The sequence below is a fragment of the Xenopus tropicalis genome, chromosome 6 (assembly GCF_000004195.4).
Source record: "Xenopus tropicalis strain Nigerian chromosome 6, UCB_Xtro_10.0, whole genome shotgun sequence".
NCBI classification, from domain to species: domain Eukaryota; kingdom Metazoa; phylum Chordata; class Amphibia; order Anura; family Pipidae; genus Xenopus; species Xenopus tropicalis.
Window position 1 is genome coordinate 8270273 of NC_030682.2, and position 22156 is coordinate 8292428.

At 45.4% G+C, this 22156-nt stretch overlaps 1 protein-coding gene across 1 annotated transcript in view; it reads left to right on the forward strand.

Moving 5' to 3' along the window:
* The window catches only part of mindy4 (MINDY lysine 48 deubiquitinase 4), a 64376-nt gene that overhangs the window by 23862 nt on the left and 18358 nt on the right, over positions 1-22156 (forward strand). The window contains exons 8-13 of the mRNA NM_001079472.1: positions 292-408; positions 7612-7691; positions 10467-10568; positions 11395-11458; positions 15351-15416; positions 16067-16134. Coding sequence (NP_001072940.1) covers positions 292-408; positions 7612-7691; positions 10467-10568; positions 11395-11458; positions 15351-15416; positions 16067-16134 — 497 coding nt within the window. The remainder of the gene's footprint in view (positions 1-291; positions 409-7611; positions 7692-10466; positions 10569-11394; positions 11459-15350; positions 15417-16066; positions 16135-22156) is intronic.

Sequence of the window (22156 nt, forward strand, 5' to 3'; positions counted from 1 at the left end):
GTCAATCAAGGGAATTTGTGTAGATCAACCAAATTACTGATCCAAATACAGTGAAAACTCAATTTTACAGCCCCTGATTTTAGGTTTTCCCATGCAAAAAAAAATGAAATGGAAGTTCTAGTGTATTTATGTTTGGCAAAAAAAAAAAAAATGTACTTTTCTGAATGCACACTGCTCCCTTCACTCCAAAATGGAATGCAAAGACAATTTATAAACTATAAATGATACAAAATGGCGACCAATTGAAAAGTGAGTGTCTTTTTACTTGATACGTCTCATTTTCTTTTTCAGGAAATAAAAAAAATCCTGTTTGGTTCGAGCTTCTGTTGCTTCAGCGACGAATGGAAAATTCAGAGCTTTACGTTTAACAATAACCAGCCACTTAGATACGGCTTTATCCAAAAAAAGGTGGGTTTTATTTTATTTATACATTTCGCACACAAATATGACATTAGGGGTCCATACAAGTTATTCCTACTTCCACTCCACTATCGGTAAGAACTGAACCTCCAGATATACAGGTAGAAACAACTGAATTCTACCCCTATCTGACGAATCAGCATTAACCTAATCCGATGTTCGGGCGCCCGATAAAAATTTTCCACCCTGGGAGATCGTCAAGACACCGCTTTTCCAAGCCTTTTGCCGATATCGGTTATGGGGTGACAGTTCTTAGTATATATAAAGGGACAAGGTAAGGTGGGTGGGGGGGGTTGGCAGATCATGACCATTGTGGATTTAGCTTTTTGTTCAGCAGTTCTCCAGTTTAAAATTTCAGGCACTATCTGGTCACTAGGGTCCAGTTTAACCTAGCAACCAGGCAGTGATTTGAAAAGGAGACACGAATATGAATAGAGAAGGGCCTAAATAGACAAATAAGTAATAAAAAGTAACAATAACAATAAAACTGGAGCCTCTCAGAGCAATAGTTATTTGGGTGCCGGGGTCAGTGATCCCTGTTTGAAAGCTGAGAAGAGTCTGAAGAGAAAGGCAGATAGTTAAAAAAATATATATATATAAAAAATGAAGACCAATTGAAAAGTTGCTAAGAATCGGCCATTCTGTTAAAAGTTACCGGTAACCTAAAGGTGAAATAAGTGAGCCTTGATATAAAGTTTTTCCTTCTGTGTATCTCTTTTTTTCCTGTGGCTGCTGCACAAACGCCCCTATACAGCAGCAATGTGTATTGAAAGCCACTACCCCCTGCAGTAACCCTTAGTAACTGTTCTGCTATTTTAATGGCCCAAGTGGCTCTATTATTAACACATAATTCTGCTTGCTGTGGGTAAATGATGTAAATGTATGAGCCCATAAATATGCTACTATAATGGATAATACAAACCAGTGTTGTTGCCGTAGAGCAAAGGTGTTAGGGCTAAGAATGTATTAATTAGCTCCCAATATCTGCTCAAAATCTTTGTGTTGCCAAGCAACCCCAACATAGGATAAATGCTAATAAATGGGTTTTTATTTTACTTTTTTGAGCCACCCGCTTAATTGCTTGTCATGGTATAATCTCCACACAAGCGTACAGCTAATAAACTTGCCTTTATGCCCTTTTAACTAATCCAATTGCTGATTATTGACTCCTCACCAATTCACTTACTGCCATTTCAGTTGGTGCCAGTGGGATAATTGCTCAGTGCCAATTCCTATGTGCATTTGATCCATGAAATGATTTTCTAATTTCTCCAAAAACCCCACTAGCCCCACACATTTGTTCCACTTCCTGCTGTCTCCTTTCTCTGGGGGGGCGGCGGCACTGTAGGATAGGAACCAATCAGCAGCTAGGCTGACCTGATAGGGAACTGCAGCCTGTCTGTGCTTGTGTGGCTGCAGGGCTGTGAGTGGCTCTCCCCCTCCTACTGTGCTTCTGGCAGGGACCGTTAGGACACGCCCACCCCTCATGTGAAACCCAGACAGGGACCTGAGAGGATCTATAGGGAGCTCCAATAAAGGGGCCATTGTTACAGATAGGGTTAATGTTTAGCCCAAAGGGAAACCAGCACAGTGTTGTGTATTATTCATAATTGCCTACAGGGTTAGGGGTTATTTGTTTATCCTATGCTCAGCCTGAAGGCCAAAGAGGGGACATTTGGGCACAAGGCCTACTTGCTGGCTTAGATACACCTGAAAGCCCAACTTTAAGGTCAATTAAGGTGACAGTTGGGGTGAGAACTTATTCCAAGTTCTAAATATTCTTGTAGCTATGGCTGATGCACCAAACATCTCCTGCATCTATAACCTCATTCTGAGCCAAACTGGGCTGGATTCATTTCAGAGCGGGCGAGTAACTCGCTGTGTGGGCCATCAACCTTAGAAACCAGGCAGAAAAGGCAACATTAAAGGGGAACTTCACCCAAACACAAATTAAGCTTTTTGACAAATAAACATAATTTCAAGCAACTTTGCAATATACATCAGTTAAACAATCTGCAGCCTTGTCATGATGTTTAATGTAATAATCTGGTTTGGAACAGTTCCCTAAGCCCCTCCCCCTGTTCCCTAAGCCCCACCCCTTGTTCCCTAAGCCTCGCCCCATGTTCCCCTGCTGATCTGGCTGGCTACTTTGTGACTCAAATAAAATGTAACAGTAGTCGCCTGTCCTCAGCTTGCCTTCAGCCTGCATCCCCCCAATCCCACAATTCCCTGCTGCACACGTGATGTCAATACGGAAAGGAATGTCCCAGTGCAATGCATTGTGGGTTATGTAGTTCCTGCATGCTGTCTGTAAGCTGTGGGGAAGTGGTTACAATTTGTAACATCAGTGTTTTAGTCCCTCCTCCCCTGCCAGGATTTCCAATGATACAGAAAGAGTAGAACAGTTTTGCAGCTGGATTTCAGCATATAAACATGGGATTTATTCCTACTGTTTGAAGGAACAGATTACAGGGATAGGGGTATTAGGGGTTTGGGCTCTTTAACAAACATTTTCTCATCTTATTTAGCATTTCTGACCCCCATTCCTTTGTTCTCTCCCTCGTGCCACAAGGCTCTTGGTTACTGTTATTTATCTCCTACACATGCATCTCAGTTTGCTACGGTTTGTAGAGATGTTATCCAACCCTTCATTCCATGGAAACCTTTAATGTACTGTCCTTAATAACCGCTATATTGGCTGCCGATTCCCCCACTCTGGGTAACCACACTAAGAACATTTCCATGGGAATTGGAGCCAAAAAGTCTGATGAAATTCTATAAATGTACTAGAATGATGCACAATGGCTGAAATAGGAAAGCAGCAGAAATAAATCCAATTTTAAAGGGGTGGTTCACTTACAAGTTAACTTTTAGTAGTGTATGTTATAGAATGCCTGATTCTAAGCAACTTTATAATTGGTCTTCATTAATTATTTTATAGTTTTTTGATATGTCTTCTTCTTCTGACTCTTATTCCTACTTTTAAATGGGGGTCACTGACCCCGGAAGCCGAAAAGTGAGGGGGGTGGGTGTGGGACGGTGAGGGGGGATGGGTGTGATGGTGGAGGTGGGTGGGTGTGACGGTGGGTGGGTGTGACGGTGAAGGGGTGGGTGGTGACGTTGAAGGGGTGGGTGAGTGCGCGGGTGGTGACGGTGAAGGGGCGGGTGGGTGCGCGGGTGGTGACGGTGAAGGGGTGGGTGGGTGGTTGCGTGTGTCGGTGAGGCTACAATTTTATTATTACTGTTACTGTTTATTACTTGTTTTTCTTTTCAGCCCCTCTCCTATTCATATACCAGTCTCTCATTCAAACCACTCCCTGGTTGCTAAGATAATTTGAACCTTAGCAACCAGATAACTGCTCAAATTCCTACCTGGAGAGCTGCTGAAGAAAAAGTAAAATAATTAAAAAAAAACCCACAAATAATAAAAAATGAAGGCCAATTGCAAACTGTCTCAGAATATTACTTTCTACATCATACTCAAAGGTGAGCAGCCTCTTTAATGAAATAGGATAGTTAGAGATGCACAATTTCTAATCTCGGGGGGCCCGGTACCCACAAACGCCATTCACTGCTGGTTACAGTATTTCCATGTTGCGTTTGCCCTGATTAAAGGGAATGCGAGAGGAGATTTGAGCTCTCCTTTGTATCTTTCAGAAGAGAATTGGATTATTTCCAAAATTCCATTTCCCAAAAAAAAATGAACGTATAGAGGCCAGAGAGCGACGCTAATTCATGCGTGGATTAATTCCATTCAGGCAGATTCTCCCACAGGGCCGCAGAATGGCAGGCATATGTGGCCCCTCACGTACGGCCCCGAGCAGTCACCTAATTTATGTGTTACCTTTTTTTTATTGAATAGAGCAAATTGTGTCACTGTGAATACTCCCCTTCTGACCATTGTGGGTATTGTAATGGCCGCTTTTGTGCCGCGCTGTAGTGGCTGTATTCAGCTCCACACTTGCCAAAATCTGTTACTTTTATTATCGCTGTCTGTGATAGGAGCTCCCTGAGAAGGCATGGGTCCCGTGCAGCTTTTATGTTAAAGGGAGTCGCCATGATTTTTAAGCTCACTGGGGCAGGGACTGATGGGAATGTGATAGGGACCTTAGATTGTAAGCTCACTGGGGCAGGGACTGATGGGAATGTGATAGGGACCTTAGATTGTAAGCTCACTGGGGCAGGGACTGATGGGAATGTGATAGGGACCTTAGATTGTAAGCTCACTGGGGCAGGGACTGATGGGAATGTGATAGGGGCCTTAGATTGTAAGCTCACTGGGGCAGGGACTGATGGGAATGTGATAGGGGCCTTAGATTGTAAGCTCACTGGGGCAGGGACTGATGGGAATGTGATAGGGACCTTAGATTGTAAGCTCCACTGGGGCAGGGACTGATGGGAATGTGATAGGGACCTTAGATTGTAAGCTCACTGGGGCAGGGACTGATGGGAATGTGATAGGGACCTTAGATTGTAAGCTCACTGGGGCAGGGACTGATGGGAATGTGATAGGGGCCTTAGATTGTAAGCTCACTGGGGCAGGGACTGATGGGAATGTGATAGGGGCCTTAGATTGTAAGCTCACTGGGGCAGGGACTGATGGGAATGTGATAGGGACCTTAGATTGTAAGCTCACTGGGGCAGGGACTGATGGGAATGTGATAGGGACCTTAGATTGTAAGCTCACTGGGGCAGGGACTGATGGGAATGTGATAGGGACCTTAGATTGTAAGCTCACTGGGGCAGGGGCTGATGGGAATGGGATAGGGACCTTAGATTGTAAGCTCACTGGGGCAGGGACTGATGGGAATGGGATAGGGACCTTAGATTGTAAGCTCACTGGGGCAGGGACTGATGGGAATGGGATAGGGACCTTAGATTGTAAGCTCACTGGGGCAGGGGCTGATGGGAATGGGATAGGGACCTTAGATTGTAAGCTCACTGGGGCAAGGACTGATGGGAATGTGATAGGGACCTTAGATTGTAAGCTCACTGGGGCAGGGGCTGATGGGAATGGGATAGGGACCTTAGATTGTAAGCTCACTGGGGCAGGGGCTGATGGGAATGGGATAGGGACCTTAGATTGTAAGCTCACTGGGGCAGGGGCTGATGGGAATGGGATAGGGACCTTAGATTGTAAGCTCACTGGGGCAGGGACTGATGGGAATGTGATAGGGACCTTAGATTGTAAGCTCACTGGGGCAAGGACTGATGGGAATGTGATAGGGACCTTAGATTGTAAGCTCACTGGGGCAGGGGCTGATGGGAATGGGATAGGGACCTTAGATTGTAAGCTCACTGGGGCAGGGACTGATGGGAATGTGATAGGGACCTTAGATTGTAAGCTCACTGGGGCAGGGACTGATGGGAAAGTGATAGGGACCTTAGATTGTAAGCTCACTGGGGCAGGGACTGATGGGAAAGTGATAGGCTCTCCTCTCGTGTCCCAGGTACCCTCCTGCCCCTCCATTCTTAAGTGATACGGCCGTTCCTTTATGGGTTTGTTTACACGAGCCCAGTTGTTTGTGCCTGTAGCAGGCCGCTGGGGGAATCCAGTTAGTTCCCGGTACGGATCTCACTGACAGGAAAGTGCCAGGAACTAGAGAGGGATCATGGGCCGGTCAGGGCTGGGGGTGCGGGAAACCCAAAGGAACCTGGTGAGGGCAGAGGGGACATAAAGTAACATTTTGTCACCAACATAAAATAAAAGTGTAAGAGCAAAGTGTAAGTGCAGTGCTGGGGGATGGATACACTGTAACATTATGTTAAACGAGTTGTACCCCTGTACAGCACCGTTGTACCCCAGTACAGCACCGTTGTACCCCTGTACAGCACCGTTGTACCCCTGTACAGCACCGTTGCACCCCTGTACAGCACCGTTGCACCCCTGTACAGCACCGTTGCACCCCTGTACAGCACCGTTGCACCCCTGTACAGCACCGTTGCACCCCTGTACAGCACCGTTGCACCCCAGTACAGCACCGTTGCACCCCAGTACAGCACCGTTGCACCCCAGTACAGCACCGTTGCACCCCTGTACAGCACCGTTGCACCCCTGTACAGCACCGTTGAACCCCTGTACAGCACCGTTGCACCCCAATACAGCACCGTTGCACCCCAGTACAGCACCGTTGCACCCCAGTACAGCACCGTTGCACCCCAGTACAGCACCGTTGCACCCCAGTACAGCACCGTTGCACCCCAGTACAGCACCGTTGCACCCCTGTACAGCACCGTTGCACCCCTGTACAGCACCGTTGCACCCCAGTACAGCACCGTTGCACCCCAGTACAGCACCGTTGCACCCCAGTACAGCACCGTTGCACCCCAGTACAGCACCGTTGCACCCCAGTACAGCACCGTTGCACCCCTGTACAGCACCGTTGCACCCCTGTACAGCACCGTTGCACCCCAGTACAGCACCATTGTACCCCAGTACAGCACCTTTGCAGAGAGTATGATGTAGAGAGTAATATTTGCAATTGGTCTTCATGTTTTATTATTTGTAGTTTTTTTAGTTATGTCACTTTTTGTTCAGCAGCCCTGCAGTTTGGAGTTTCAGCAGCTATCTGATTGCTAGGGTCCAAATTACTGTAGTAACCAGGGAGTGGTTTGAATGAGAGACTGGTATATGAATAGGAGAGGGACTGAATAGAAAAATAAGTTATAAAGAGCAACAATACAGTAAAACTAACAGAGCAATAGTTTTTGGCTGCCGGGGTCAGTGACCCCCATTAAAAAAATAAATAAATAAAGACTAATTGAAAAAGTTGTTTAGAATTGACCATAGTGTTACATACTAAACGTTACAATAGAGGTGAACCTCCCCTATAACAGCTTCTAAGCGTATTTTTCCCGAGAGCGCCGTGGCGCTAACAAGGCCACATGTACCACAGAGCGTCAGAATTCCCATTACTGGTTTATGGTTCCAAACGGAACGGTTCGCTCATTATTCTCCATTTGGATTGGTTTCAATAAGCGTTTCCCACACTGCCATTGGTTATATTTCTAGCCACTAATAGTATCTGCAGCTGTGGCGCGGTGTTATTGCAGATATAATAAGCACAGCGCAGGCTGCTGGGGATTCAGGATACACAGAGGTGCTATTAGGGAGAGGGGACCTTCCTGGGAACTGGCCTACTGGGCTCCACGTGGCCCCTAGTGTCTGACCGTACCATTTGCCTATTTAAGGGAGGCCCGTGTGGAGTTCTGGCCGCAGTCCAAGGCTGTGTTCTGAAGAACCTCCTCTTTGGGAAAGATGCTGATTTGAGGTAAGCCTCTTATTTTTTTTTTTATTTTTATACCCCGACCAAATTCTAAAGCCATTTGTAATTGTTGGCTGCAAATTCAGTATGGTTCCTATAAAGTCCCTGGGCAGAAGTGTAAGAGCTCAGGGTAACACAAGGGTGCACCCGTTAGTGTTCATTCAGGTATCACTTTTGCCTTGGGCCTTATTCCTTATGCTCTGTGTCTGTCATCCTTCCCTTACTTATGGGGGTGGGCAGGGGGGCGTCTGTGTGCCTACCCTTCTTCTCCCCTTATGAATACAGCACTTCCAAACATAGGCAGCTCTGTATTCATCCACTTTGCAATTGTAAATTCTGCTTTTGCGTTTACTCACAGGCGTATTTAGGCTGCCCTGGATTATGCTTCCAAACTGAATGTTTTGCTCATTATTCTCTCTTTGGATTTGGATTTAGGCACCGGACCTAAATACGCCCCTACTTCGTGAGTGTCTTTTCCGCAAAGCCCGCGACCCCCTATCCCTCTCCAGCTCTGTCCCCGGATTTCCTATGGAAATCTGCACCAGAGGATAGGGGCATTTATTTGTTTAATAAAAAAAGAAAATATAGGCCCCTGAGGGCCACCCCCCCAAAATGTGCCTTATAATTAATACACCCATGGTCCTACTGGGCAGTTCCTTGTCTTTCAGCCACAGTAGAACTGTGGGAAATATGTTTTCTTTAAAGAAAATTGAAGCCCATAAACACGTCAAAAGTAAATATAAAGTGCAGAAGGGATTGACTGTGGGGGAGTGGGATGGAGGCTGGGGACCCAGAGGGGGTTTGGAACCCCCAAAAAGGGAGGCAGGGGCCCCAGAGAGGGTGTGGAGCCCCCAAAAAGAGAGGCAGGGGCCCCAGAGGGGGTGTGGAGCCCCCAAAAAGGGAGGCAGGGGCCCCAGAGGGGGTGTGGAGCCCCCTAAAAGGGAAGCAGGGGCCCCAGAGTGGTGTGGAGCCCCCAAAAAGGGAAGCAGGGGCCCTAGAGGGGTGTGGAGCCACCAGGAGGGAGGCAGTGGCCCCAGAAGGGGTTTGGAGCCCCCAGGAGGGAGGCAGTGGCCCCAGAAGGGGTTTGGAGCCCCCAGGAGGGAGCAGGGGCCCCAGAGGGGGTGAGGGGGCCACTGGGGTAGCAGCCCTGGTGGGCCTCGCACACCCCAGTGAGTCTGACCCCAAGCCTTATTAGCACAGCAGCTCTGTAAGGGGCTGACTTATTGAAGTTCCCATTTCCACCATACAAGTTAGTAGTGATGCCGTCACTATTATTTTCACATGTAATATTCCCATTAGGGGCGGCTCAGTGCCTCGGGGGCTAGCACATCTGCCTTGCAGCGCTGGGGCCCTGAGTTCAGTCCCAGCCACAAATGCGCAGTGCTATATCAATAATCTACTTCATTTACAAACCTCCATTTCTCTGTAAGTAAATAATTATTTATTCTCGCTTTTTCCGTATTCTATTCTTCCATTTCCATCAGCTTCTGTCTCACTGATACAATCTTAGATATTAATATAGTTAATATTAACACAGACCTACTCTTCCCCCCCTCACATTTTATTCTTTCATATTTTGTTCACTAAATCTTCTCTCCATTTGTGCTTTTTGAGTAACCCTGGAACTCTAGCCCCGCCCCCTGTTACTTATTAACCATTACAAGGCACCCTGCCACCGGCACTATCAGTATGAATGATGAGTTGGGAGTTATTGCGGCTGCAGCTGTTAAACCCTGGGGGGGGGGGGGTTCATCATAAAAAATTCTAAAATGTCTCGATCTATTGCGGCCGGCCAACGGCGTTCGTTTTTTTCCCTCATGAATTTACTATTACCGCCAACAATTCTCACTTTGTGCAAATTGTACCCTAAATATTTTTTCCCAGAGAAAACAACCCCAACCCCGGCAGTCTAACCTCATAGTTTAACCCTTCCATCCCCTTTACCAGTTTAGTTGCAGTCTCTGCACTCTCTCCAGCTCATTAATATCCTTCTTAAGGACTGGAGCCCAAAACTGCCCCCCCTGTTACGGACCATAATATGAGGAGGCCCATAGACAGTCAGTAACAACCTTTTAGGTGAAATATAGGAGCCATGGGAACCCCAGGCAGCGGCAACGTCAGTCAGGCAAAGGGTCAAGGCCAGGCAGCGAAGATTCAGTGTCAAAAAATTAGGCAACGAGTAAAAAAAATACACGCTAAGATCCGCTCGCTTGGCGAGGTCTTCTCCCGATATCAGTGGGGGATATGGGGCTAATTCGGTCATTTGGCCCTGGGGCCAAATGGTCGAATTAGAACGACGGGTATATGTGCAGTTGGTTCGGGGATTGCATCAATGAGCCGTCATGTTCCGCGATCCAACTAAATTTTTAAACCTGTCCGATCAATATCTGCCCGATTTTAAGCCAGATATCGGTCGGGCAGTCCCGTCGTTAGTGCCCCTACATGGGCCGATGTGCTGCCAAGTCGGTCTAAGGGACGGATATCGGCATCTAGAATCGGCCCGTGTATGGGGACCTTTAGCTAAGGTCTGGATACTCAGTCCCAGCTTGGCCAATGAAAACAAACAAGTACACCCTATTTGAGTTTGAATTTGGCACCAAAGTGACCGCTGACATCAAGAAAAGACACCAGAGACCCCGCAGCGCCCAACCCTCACCCAATCACTGCTTCTCTGGTGCCATATTGCCCATACCCTGCCCCGTTGCACTGTTCATTCTGTTTGGGCTTTTCTTACTTTCCTTGTGTATTTCACAGATTGTCCGGTATTTTTGTTGTTTGCAGAGTGCTGCAGCCTTCGGATTCCCAGAGGACAAGCTGTTTGTGTAAAGCCATCGCTGATATTTTATGGCGTGCCGGAGATAATAAAGAAGCAGTTGTTGCATTGTGAGTGATTTTTATTTCCCTTTATTTCCTGTCCATAATCATCTCTTAAAGAGGTAGTTTATCAAAACACAAACAGATTTTTTTTATATTTATTTTTGAAATGTCACATGGGGCTAGCCATATTCTTCATTTCCCAGGGTGCCACAGCCATGTGACCTGTGCTCTGATAAACTTCACTCACACTTTACTGCTGCGCTGCAAATTGGATTGATATCCACCCCCCTCACCCCCAGCAGCCAATCAGCAGAACAATGGGAAGGGAGCAAGATAGCAGCTCCCAGTAGGTATCAGAATAGCACTCAATAGTAAGAAATCCAAGTCCGGCTTGGGACTCCTCCAGTTACATGGGAGTAGGAGAAACTATAGGTTAGCTGAAAGCAGTTCTAATGTGTAGCGCTGGCTGAAAGCTCAGACTCAGGCACACTTTACTGCTGCGCTGCAAGTCGGAGTGATATCCCCACCCCCCTCACCCCCAGCAGCCGATCAGCAGAACAATGGGAAGGGAGCAAGATAGCAGCTCCCAATAGGTATCAGAATAGCACTCAATAGTAAGAAATCCAAGTCCGACTTGGGACTCCTCCAGTTACATGGGAGTAGGAGAAACAATAGGTTAGCTGAAAGCAGTTCTAATGGGTAGCGCTGGCTGAAAGCTCAGACTCAGGCACAAGGCACTGAGATGGCGCCTACACACCAATATTACAGCTACAAATACATTTGTTGGTTCAAGGTCTTGAAAGTGAAAGGAGATTTTGTTCTATAATTGTAGATTAGACCCCCTGCGTCACATTCGTGTGGTTTCACTGTTTGTGTTTTCCGATTCTTTTAGATCATGTGGAAGGCCGCAGTTTAGTCCAGCCGGGAGATATAAAGCGGATGGGATATTGGAGAGCGTAAGATTAATATATTACATACACGTGCATTAATCATAGGAATTGTTACATTTTCCCACAAGTGGCGCCTCACCTGACTGATAAGGGAACAAGGGTCACCATTGTAGTTTTTTGTTAACATTTAAAATGAGTCTGTTTAACCTGCGTACTGCCAACCCGAGAAGATTAGTATTTGATAGTGTTCAGCCTACAGGGGAAAGGATGCGTACGGATTCTGGCCTGGGAGATCTGTACACATAAGGGTCGGAATTGGTTAAATATCAGTATATGTTTTATACCATTCTGCTAATGTTTAGTGATTTCTAACAACCCCCTAACCCTTAAGTTACCCAGCAGCAGCCCAGAGCCCACTGAGCACGTGCAGTGCCACTGACACACAAAAGATGACTTAACAAGATCCAAGATGGGGAGCTGCTGGGGACATATATGGCCCGATCATTACTGTTATAGGGACAGTCCATATAAAATACATAATTTATAACCATATTATTTTTTTTTTTTAGTTCTCCTTTAAGTTCTATCAAATGTAGTTGTTGCCACACAAATATGTTGAGTAAGAGCCGGAGCACAAGGTCGAATGGATGTAACTGACGTTAATCTGCCTTGCCACTTGTAACTTTGTAATATTAGCTCTCTAAAGATTGTGCTTAATGCCTCCTATACCAATCAATTTGTATTCATCCGATTTTCTGTGTGTACATTTTTTAAGAATATATATACAGGTAAGGGACCTGTTATCCAGAATGCCCGGGATCTGGAGTTTTCCAGGGTATTTCCATAATTTGCGTCTGCTTTAAATTATTAAACAAACTTAGGATTGCATTGCCACCATTAAAGATGGAATATATCCAGCGGCACAACTTGGTTGCACTGGGCCCCCCTGCAGAAAAGTCTTTTGAGAGGGCCTGGTGCGGCCAGTTCCCCCCCCCCCCCCCCCCCCCCCCCCAGCGTGCTGCACCTCCCAGTCCTAACTGCGCCACTAAATTTAAGGTAGGGAAGGGGCTTATTATAAACTTATTATTCAGAAAGCTCTGAATTATAGGAAGCCCATCTCCCATAGACTCCATTTTAATCTTGTTTCCTTTTTTTTCCCGTACTCTTTATACTTTTTGGGGTGATAGTGTATAACTCCCCGCTTGTACTGGGGATACTTGATTGAAGGGAGGTTTTATATGCCTCCATTCGGATAACTGTACTATTACAGTTATGATCAGATCATGCTTTACACTAAGGACAGTTTTTTGGTTCTGTCCCGATTTATTGAACATTCTAGCCTTATGTCTAACGAAATATTGAGCTGTTATTGTACCATTTTGTCCGAATATCTAAAGAAGTGAAAGGGGACTGCACCCAGGCAACTAAGGACTATTTATCGTGAGTGCTGGCCATCATTCCTGTGTATATATATATATATACAGTGGTGTGAAAAACTATTTGCCCCCTTCCTGATTTCTTATTCTTTTGCATGTTTGTCACACAAAATGTTTCTGATCATCAAACACATTTAACTATTAGTCAAAGATAACACAAGTAAACACAAAATGCAGTTTTTAAATGAGGGTTTTTATTATTTAGGGAGAAAAAAAATCCAAACCTACATGGCCCTGTGTGAAAAAGTAATTGCCCCCTGAACCTAATAACTGGTTGGGCCACCCTTAGCAGCAATAACTGCAATCAAGCGTTTGCGATAACTTGCAACGAGTCTTTTACAGCGCTCTGGAGGAATTTTGGCCCACTCATCTTTGCAGAATTGTTGTAATTCAGCTTTATTTGAGGGTTTTCTAGCATGAACCGCCTTTTTAAGGTCATGCCACAACATCTCAATAGGATTCAGGTCAGGACTTTGACTAGGCCGCTCCAAAGTCTTCATTTTGTTTTTCTTCAGCCATTCAGAGGTGGATTTGCTGGTTTGTTTTGGGTCATTGTCCTGCTGCAGCACCCAAGATCGCTTCAGCTTGAGTTGACGAACAGATGGCCGGACATTCTCCTTCAGGATTTTTTGGTAGACAGTAGAATTCATGGTTCCATCTATCGCAGCAAGCCTTCCAGGTCCTGAAGCAGCAAAACAACCCCAGACCATCACACTACCACCACCATATTTTACTGTTGGTATGATGTTCTTTTTCTGAAATACTGTGTTACTTTTACGCCAGATGTAACGGGACACGCACCTTCCAAAAAGTTCAACTTTTGTCTCGTCGGTCCACAAGATATTGATCTTGGCAATCATTGAGATGTTTTTTAGAAAAATTGAGACGAGCCATAATGTTCTTTTTGCTTAAAAGTGGTTTGCGCCTTGGAAATCTGCCATGCAGGCCGTTTTTGCCCAGTCTCTTTCTTATGGTGCGTCGTGAACACTGACCTTAATTGAGGCAAGTGAGGCCTGCAGTTCTTTAGATGTGTTGTCCTGGGGTCTTTTGTGGCCTCTCGGATGAGTTGTCTCTGCGCTCTTGGGGTAATTTTGGTCGGCCAGCCACTCCTGGGAAGGTTCACCACTGTTCCATGTTTTTGCCATTTGTGGATAATGGCTCTCACTGTGGTTCCCTGGAGTCCCAAAGCTTTAGAAATGGCTTTATAACCTTTACCAGACTGATAGATCTCAATTACTTTTGTTCTCATTTGTTCCTCAATTTCTTTGGATCTTGGCATGATGTGTAGCTTTTGAGGTGCTTTTGGTCTACTTCTCTGTGTCAGGTAGCTCCTATTTAAGTGATTTCTTGATTGAAACAGGTGTGGCAGTAATCAGGCCTGGGGTGACTACAGAAATTGATATTGAAATTGAAAATTGACATTGATAAACCACAGTTAAGTTATTTTTTAACAAGGGGGGCAATCACTTTTTCACACAGGGCCATGTAGATTTGGAGTTTTTTTTCTCCCTTAATAACGTAAACCTTCATTTAAAAACTGCATTTTGTGTTCAATTATGTTATCTTTGACTAATAGTTAACGGTTTTTGATGAGCAGAAACATTTAAGTGTGACAAACATGCAAAAGAATAAGAAATCAGGAAGGGGGCAAATAGTTTTTCACACCACTGTATATATATATATATATACAGCAGACCCTGCGGTCCAGGCCCCCCCTGGCAACCACTGGGTCTGCTGTATATATATCCCAACTAAGATATAATTACCCCTTATTGGGGCAGAACAACCTTATTGGGTTTATTTAATGGTTAAATGATTCCCTTTTCTCTGTAATAATAAAACAGTACCTGTACTTGATCCCAACTAAGATATAATTACCCCTTATTGGGGGCAGAACAGTCCTATTGGGTTTATTTAATGGTTAAATGATTCCCTTTTCTCTGTAATAATAAAACAGTACCTGTACTTGATCCCAACTAAGATATAATTACCCCTTATTGGGGGCAGAACAGCCCTATTGGGTTTATTTAATGGTTAAATGATTCCCTTTTCTCTGTAATAATAAAACAGTACCTGTACTTGATCCCAACTAAGATATAATTACCCCTTATTGGGGGCAGAACAGCCCTATTGGGTTTATTTAATGGTTAAGTGATTCCCTTTTCTCTGTAATAATAAAACAGTACCTGTACTTGATCCCAACTAAGATATAATTACCCCTTATTGGGGGCAGAACAGCCCTATTGGGTTTATTTCATGGTTAAATGATTCCCTTTTCTCTGTAATAATAAAACAGTACCTGTACTTGATCCCAACTAAGATATAATTACCCCTTATTGGGGCAGAACAGCCCTATTGGGTTTATTTAATGGTTAAATGATTCCCTTTTCTCTGTAATAATAAAACAGTACCTGTACTTGATCCCAACTAAAACCCCAGGTCCCGAGCATTCTGGATAACAGGTCCCATACCTGTACCATATTTAAATATTCAGGTGTTGACATGAATATACTTTTTCCCAGTTAATCTTGTACAAGATAAGAAAATACGAAGACCTCATGGGATTTGTACAACAGCACATCAGCCAGGTAAATCCCTTCCTATTGGCCACGAGCCTAACAGAATGACCTTGTTATTCCTGTTGCAAAAGACTGTGGAATTCCGTGATAATAATTTCTTTGACAGTTTGTGTGTTTCCCTATTGGATGCCTTGCACCTCTTTTCAGAAAGACACATTTGAGGTTCTGGAATGTTATAGGGGGAATGTCCTCAAACATTTGGCAACTCTATTGCTCTTTAGTCTGGTAAATAAAGCATTAGAGAGGTTATTATATGATCCCCTTATATATTTATACATAGTTATCATATCCCCCCTTAAGCGCCCCTTCCCCAGTATAAACAGACCCAACTGGGCCAGCCTTTCCCCATAACTGAGACTTCCCATGCCCTTTACCAGCTTAGTTGCCCTTCTCTGGACCCTCTCTAACTCAATAATGTCCCGTTTGAGCACTGGAGACCAAAACTGAACAGCATATTCTAGATGGGGCCTTACCAGCGCTCTGTAAAGGGGAAGAATAACCCCCTCCTCCCGTGAATCTATGCCCCATTTAATACAGCTCAGTACCCTGTTTGCCCTTGCAGCTGCTGCCTGGCATTGCTTGCTACAGCCAAGTTTATTATCTACAAGGTCCATTATGGATTACACTGGGTCAGTTAACCTGATATTCTGTCTTTTCAGTTTGAATTGGGCCCATTTGGCTGCACCCTGCTCACGCTGTCGGTTGTTCTCTCAAGATCTGTTGAACTGTAAGTATTTATTTTTGTCCTATGAAGTTGCCTGTTTCCTGCTAATGATAAATATAATGCCAGTGGTCTGTGGGCTTCCATTTGGCACGGTCATCAAATCAGTTATAATTAGCCCAGGGAAGTCCGGTTGAACAGCAGAGATTGATCTTTCAACGCCTTGAAACACTGCCTGTTTGATGCCAAGTTCTTAGGACCTTTTTATATGTTTGTATGATGTATTCTGTATGTTTAATGTTCTGCTACTGTTTCTTCTGACCTTTTCCTGCAACCAAAACACATGGCCCCAAATGGTTTCCTGGCCACTATTGTTGCCTCTCCCTGTCAGTACTATACATAATAGCATATTCTTAGCACTTTGTATCTGAACTGAAACACATAGGGCTTTACGCTGATCTAGCGACTAGTACCAAATATGGCCATAGTCTTATATACTTAACTTTCCAAAAAAATAAATCAATAGATTGGTTAGTCTTGGGGTTTCTGAGAAAAGTTTGATTTTTATTTTTTTTTTTTGGTTTCGTTTTTCATATAGTTTCAGTAAATCTGCCCCTTAGTGTTTGTGTCTCTTGATAGGCCTGGATTTGTGGCGAGGCCACAAAGGCCCGGGCCTAGGGCGGCACAAACCTAGGGGGGCATGCCGCCCCACCACAGCACAATTTTTAAATTTTGCTCCCATACGGAGCAATGGGGACCTCTCCCCACTGCTCCGTATGGGACTTTTACTGTCCGTGTTTCGGGGGTTCATGCATGCGCAGAGGGGGGGTGGGGGTGGTGGGGGGTCGGCCTCTGGGCGCACCATTAGAAATCCGGCGCTGTCTCCTAAAAAGTTGACAGGTAGGAGCAGCCTCGTGGATCTACAGGTGATGCCAACCCCCATTAATGTAGAACAGGGATACAAATGTATGAAAATAAAGTTATGTTTCCTGCTGCTATTGTCTAAAACAGATAAGTGTTCTTTCCTAAATACAAGCTGGTTTGGCTTTCCTGGTGAATGTTAAGAAATATCAAAGACTGATATGAAATATTTACCCCAACCTGTCACCATTAGTGGCCTTTAGGTTGCCCTCGCCATTTATTGCTTTGCCAGCCCCTCTGAGTGGGCCACACTACAATTTGGGAAACTCTAATTAAAAAGATATTGTGATTGGATGATTCCTTAGGTACACACTTCTTTGTAGATTTACTTCTAAAATATTTATCTTCTAATCTGCTGATTTTATATTCCCAGCTATGGAATGTTATTAACACCAGCATTAGAACTAAGCAGCCCTCTATGACATTTGCAGTAATTGATTTATTCCCCTAATGAAAGTGAATTTCGCCATTTGACCTGCTGAGAAGCCTGTACCTGTGGCTGCTGGTACCACTATTTTGGGCTAAACTCTGTTTACATAACTGGCATAGTTCTGGCACAGGCCGGAGAGTCAGGGAGGGACACTTGGATTTGGTCTGTATTTATCACGTTTCCACCAGCCGGGGAGGTCTTCACTGTTTATCAAAAATGTCTGCCATCCAATTAATCATCTCAGATTTGCTACATAACATCACATGGCCATGAACAAACAATACTGATATTGTCTGCTATATCTTTTAATGACTTGGAAAGTATGCATAGTTCTTAGTTTGACCAAGGCGTGCCAAAACTACTTTGAAGGGGGGGACTCTGGTCATTGTTTTTTCCCCCCTTACTCCATCTCCATCACTTCCCCAATAGTTTGTTTTAACAGAGATAATGCAGTCTGTATAGCAGAGGTGGGCAAACTTTTTGGCTCAGGGGCCACATTCACGTACAGCCGGGCCAGTGTTACGCCCAGGGCTGCCGTCAGAAATCACGGGGCCTCTCAGCTACCCCCGAGCATCCCACAGCTCCACTCCCCAGCATCCTGCAGCTCCCCACCACAGCATCCTCCCCAACATCCTGCAGCTCCTCACCCCAGCATTCTCCCCAATATCCTCCAGCTCCACTCCCCAGCATCCTGCAGCTCCCCACCACAGCATCCTCCCCAACATCCTGCAGCTTCTCACCCCAGAATTCTCCCCAATATCCTCCAGCTCCACTCCCCAGCATCCTACAGCTCCCCACCCCAGCATCCTCCAGCTCCACTCCCCAGCTTCCTGCAACTCCCCACCCCAGCATCCTCCAGCTCCACTCCCCAGCATCCTGCAGCTCCCCACCACAGCATCTTCCCCAACATCCTGCAGCTCATCACCCGAGCATTCTCCCCAACATCCTCCAGCTCCACTCCCCAGCATCCTCCAGCTCCCCACCCCAGCATCCTCCAGCTCCACTCCCCAGCTTCCTGCAACTCCGCCCCCAGCATCCTCCAGCTCCTCCACCCAGCATAATCAAGCTTCATTCCCCAGCATCCTCCCCCCAGCGTCCTTCCCAGAATGCTCCACCCCCCCCCCCCCCCAGGGACCTACAGCGCGGTGCGGCTACTTTGGCATCCTCCGACTTCTGTCTCCACCTGGCATACTTTTATATGGCAAGTAAATACAAAAACTTGGGTGTGCCTAACTTTTTTGCATTGGTCAAATTGTGTAGATCTGATCATTGGCCTAGGAGACCAATGATCAGATCAGTCTCTGGGATTATAGGAGCTTGTTTTAACCATGCAGAATGCAACATTTTTGAATACTGGATACTATCTGGACAGCACAGAAAGGAGGGTTGGCATCTGGGACAGGAGGCGCAGGGAAGATGTTAAAGAGTGGAAAGAAAAAGAGACCTACATGTATAGGGGTGACCTACATGTATAGGGGTGGTGCCAGGAGGAGGAGGAGGCCTGGCAGTGGGAAAACACATCAGGGGGAAGCTTTGCACAGGGGACAAGCAAGGTTGGGAGGAGGCTAGTACATGTCTAATATAAATACTTGTTAGGGCAACACTGTGCCATCAACTGCTGGGGCTTCTGTGCCATAAAAGGCCTTATCCTCAATCCAACATTTTCATTTTATTTTGGAATCTTTAAAAAAGGTGTAACAAAGGCCATGTGGTTGGGTTAGGCCTTGTTTCACAGTGCATGGGGCTTATTGCTTTTGCATGCTGCATACCATCTTCCCTCCTTTATTTTTATTTTTTTACCCACTTCTGCCACTGATCCCAAGGTACTTTGCCATTCTATAATTGCACCGGTCGTAAATTACCTTTTGGGGTTTTGCCAACACTCTTCAAACATTTCAGAATCACGGTGAACTCCCACTGCTGTTTCGCAGCACACACCTTCTTCAGAGTGCAACGATTCCAGAATCAAATGGAAGAAATAAAGAGCAGAATACAGCAGGACGACTTTCCAACGAACATCACTTTCAATACTCATCAGCCCCGAAGTGCCCAAACACGGGCAAAGTTAGCCCCAGCTTTTGGGTAGCTGGATAAGGGATAACTTTCCCTTTATTCTGTATACTTCTTAATCAGTCTTGAAAGATAGGAGTAATTTTAAAGTGTCAGGTGCTTTTTCCATTTTTTTAATTATGAATATTTATACCATTTTTAAAATGTTTGTTTTTATCAAACTCACCACTATCATCCGTGCTCTTAATAGTATAAGATTTTTTTATCATTTGTGTATACAGCCAACCCTCCTAGTCCCGTGGTTATCAGTGCTGAACATATTTTAGATTATAATATCACTTGAACTAGACCTAATGTACTAGTGAAATAACCCACAAAGCCAAGTAATGTCAGGACATTTGTAGTTGTTATTTAAGCCAAAATGCACTAAAGATACCCATAAACGGATTATTTAGGTTAGTGGAAGAGTACACTATATACTATTATATCCTAGGTTGGTTTGATTTATTTTGTTAATACAACATGAAATGTTCAATACAATGCTGGGTTCTTTGACAGACGAGGAGGCCATGGTGGACCTTTGGTCATTGTGGAGAAATGGTCATATAGTCATTAAGCTTCTACAGACCATAGAGTTTAGTATAAAGATGGCTAAATAAGGTTTCAAGCAACAAAGTAGGTGGAGGTTGTATAAAGAAAGGGTTTGAAAGTTACTATTTCCACTTTTGAGATAATTGGTGGGACTTTTTTTTTTAAAGGTGGCCATACATGGGCTGATAAAAGTTGCTGACAGACCCACATGTGGGACCATCCAAGGTTCCTCCATCCAATATCTGCCTGAAAATGGACCAGATGTTGATTGGCCAGGTTTAAAAACCCCATTGGGGCAAGGGATGCCTTGATCCTCACCACAACGGCCTGCTTGTAGTGTATTGTGAACCATCAGCCCAATATTGTCTACCTAAAGGTGGTCATATCTATAAAAGTTCTGTTTGTTTGGCTGCCTTGCCCAACGAGTGGTTTGTTACGTGTATGGCCAGCTTCAGAGTTTGTGAAGCAGTTGGAGAGTGATGTTTCCAGACAGAAACAACATCAATCAATGCTGGGTTCTTTGCTGTAAGACAGATGAGGAGGCCATGGTGGACCTTGGCAGTCATTTGGTCATTGTGGAGAAATGGTCATATAGTCATTAACCTTAAACATAAACATGGCTAAATAAGGTTTCCAGCAACAAAGTAAGTGGAGGTTGTATAAAAAGAGAGTCAGAAAGTTACTATTTTTACTTTTGAGATTACCGATGGGACTTTTTTACATACATGGGTCAATAAAAGCTGCCGACAGACCCATGTATGGGGCCTTACAAGGCTCCCTCATCCAATATCTGCCTGAAAATCGACCAGATGTTGATTTGTCAGGTTTAAAAACCCCATTGGGGCAAGGGATGCATCGATTCATTGATCATCACCACAATTGCCTGCTTGTAGTGCATTGGGAACCATCAACCCAATATCATCTACCTCAAGGTGGTCATATCTGTAAAAATTCTGCTTGTTTGACTGCCTTGCCCAACAAGCGGATAGTTACATGTATGGCCAACCTCAGAGTTTGTGAAGCAGTTGGAGAGTGATGTTTCCAGACAAATAAGTTTATTCTCTCAATCTGTGAGTCTGTACTGTTCCACGTCCCTTGCAGATGGGCCCATCAGTCACCTAATTGGGTTATGTAGGTTGGTGCCTCTAGGTTGGTGCCACTGTTTCCAACATTCATTTAGGAGCTGTATTGGTGGAAAATGTTTTATAGTAATAATATTTATAGAAATAAATACCCAATCACTAGATAGGATGAGTTGTATTTGTCGAATAATGTGCGAGTGCTGCAGTTCATTAGGTTCACATTCAAATTTCTTAGCTGCCAATAGCTTTTGAGCTCTGCCCCTATACCAGGGGTGGGCAAACTTTTTTGCTCAAGGGCCACATTGACTTACAGATGGGCCTGGCCAGCGTTACACCCAGGGCTGCCATCAGAAATCATGGGGCCTCTCAGCTCCCACCCAGCATCCTCCAGTTCCACTCCCCAGCATCCTGCAACTCGCCACCCCAGCATCCTGCAGCTCCACTCCCCGGCATCCTCCAGCTCCACTCCCCGGCATCCTCCAGCTCCACTCCCCGGCATCCTCCAGCTCCACTCCCCGGCATCCTCCAGCTCCACTCCCCGGCATCCTCCAGCTCCACTCCCCGGCATCCTCCAGCTCCACTCCCCGGCATCCTCCAGTTCCCTCCCCCCAGCATCCTCCTGCTCCACTCCCCAGCATCCTCCAGCTCCACTCCCCAGCATCCTGCAGCTCCCCCCCCCCCAGCATCCTCCAGCTTCTCCTCAAAATCCTCCCTCCAGCTCCCCCCAGCATCCTCCATCTTCCCCTCCCTCCCTGGGCCCCTTCCAGCTCCCTCCTCCAGCAACCCCCTACTACCTCCGTCCTTGGCTGCTTCTGTCCCCAGCCTCCCCACTGCATCCTTTTATATAAAGATAAAGGATATAAAAGGATGCACGGGGCGCAACCAATCAGGGCCTGTCATTCTTTTAAGGGGGCCGGATTAAAGAGGCAAACGGCCGGATGTGGCCCGCTGGCCATAATTTGCCCACCCCTGCCCTATACGGAACCATACAGTACTATGGGGAACCATCCCGATGTTTGAAATTAACATGAAATTATGAGCTCAATTCCCAACT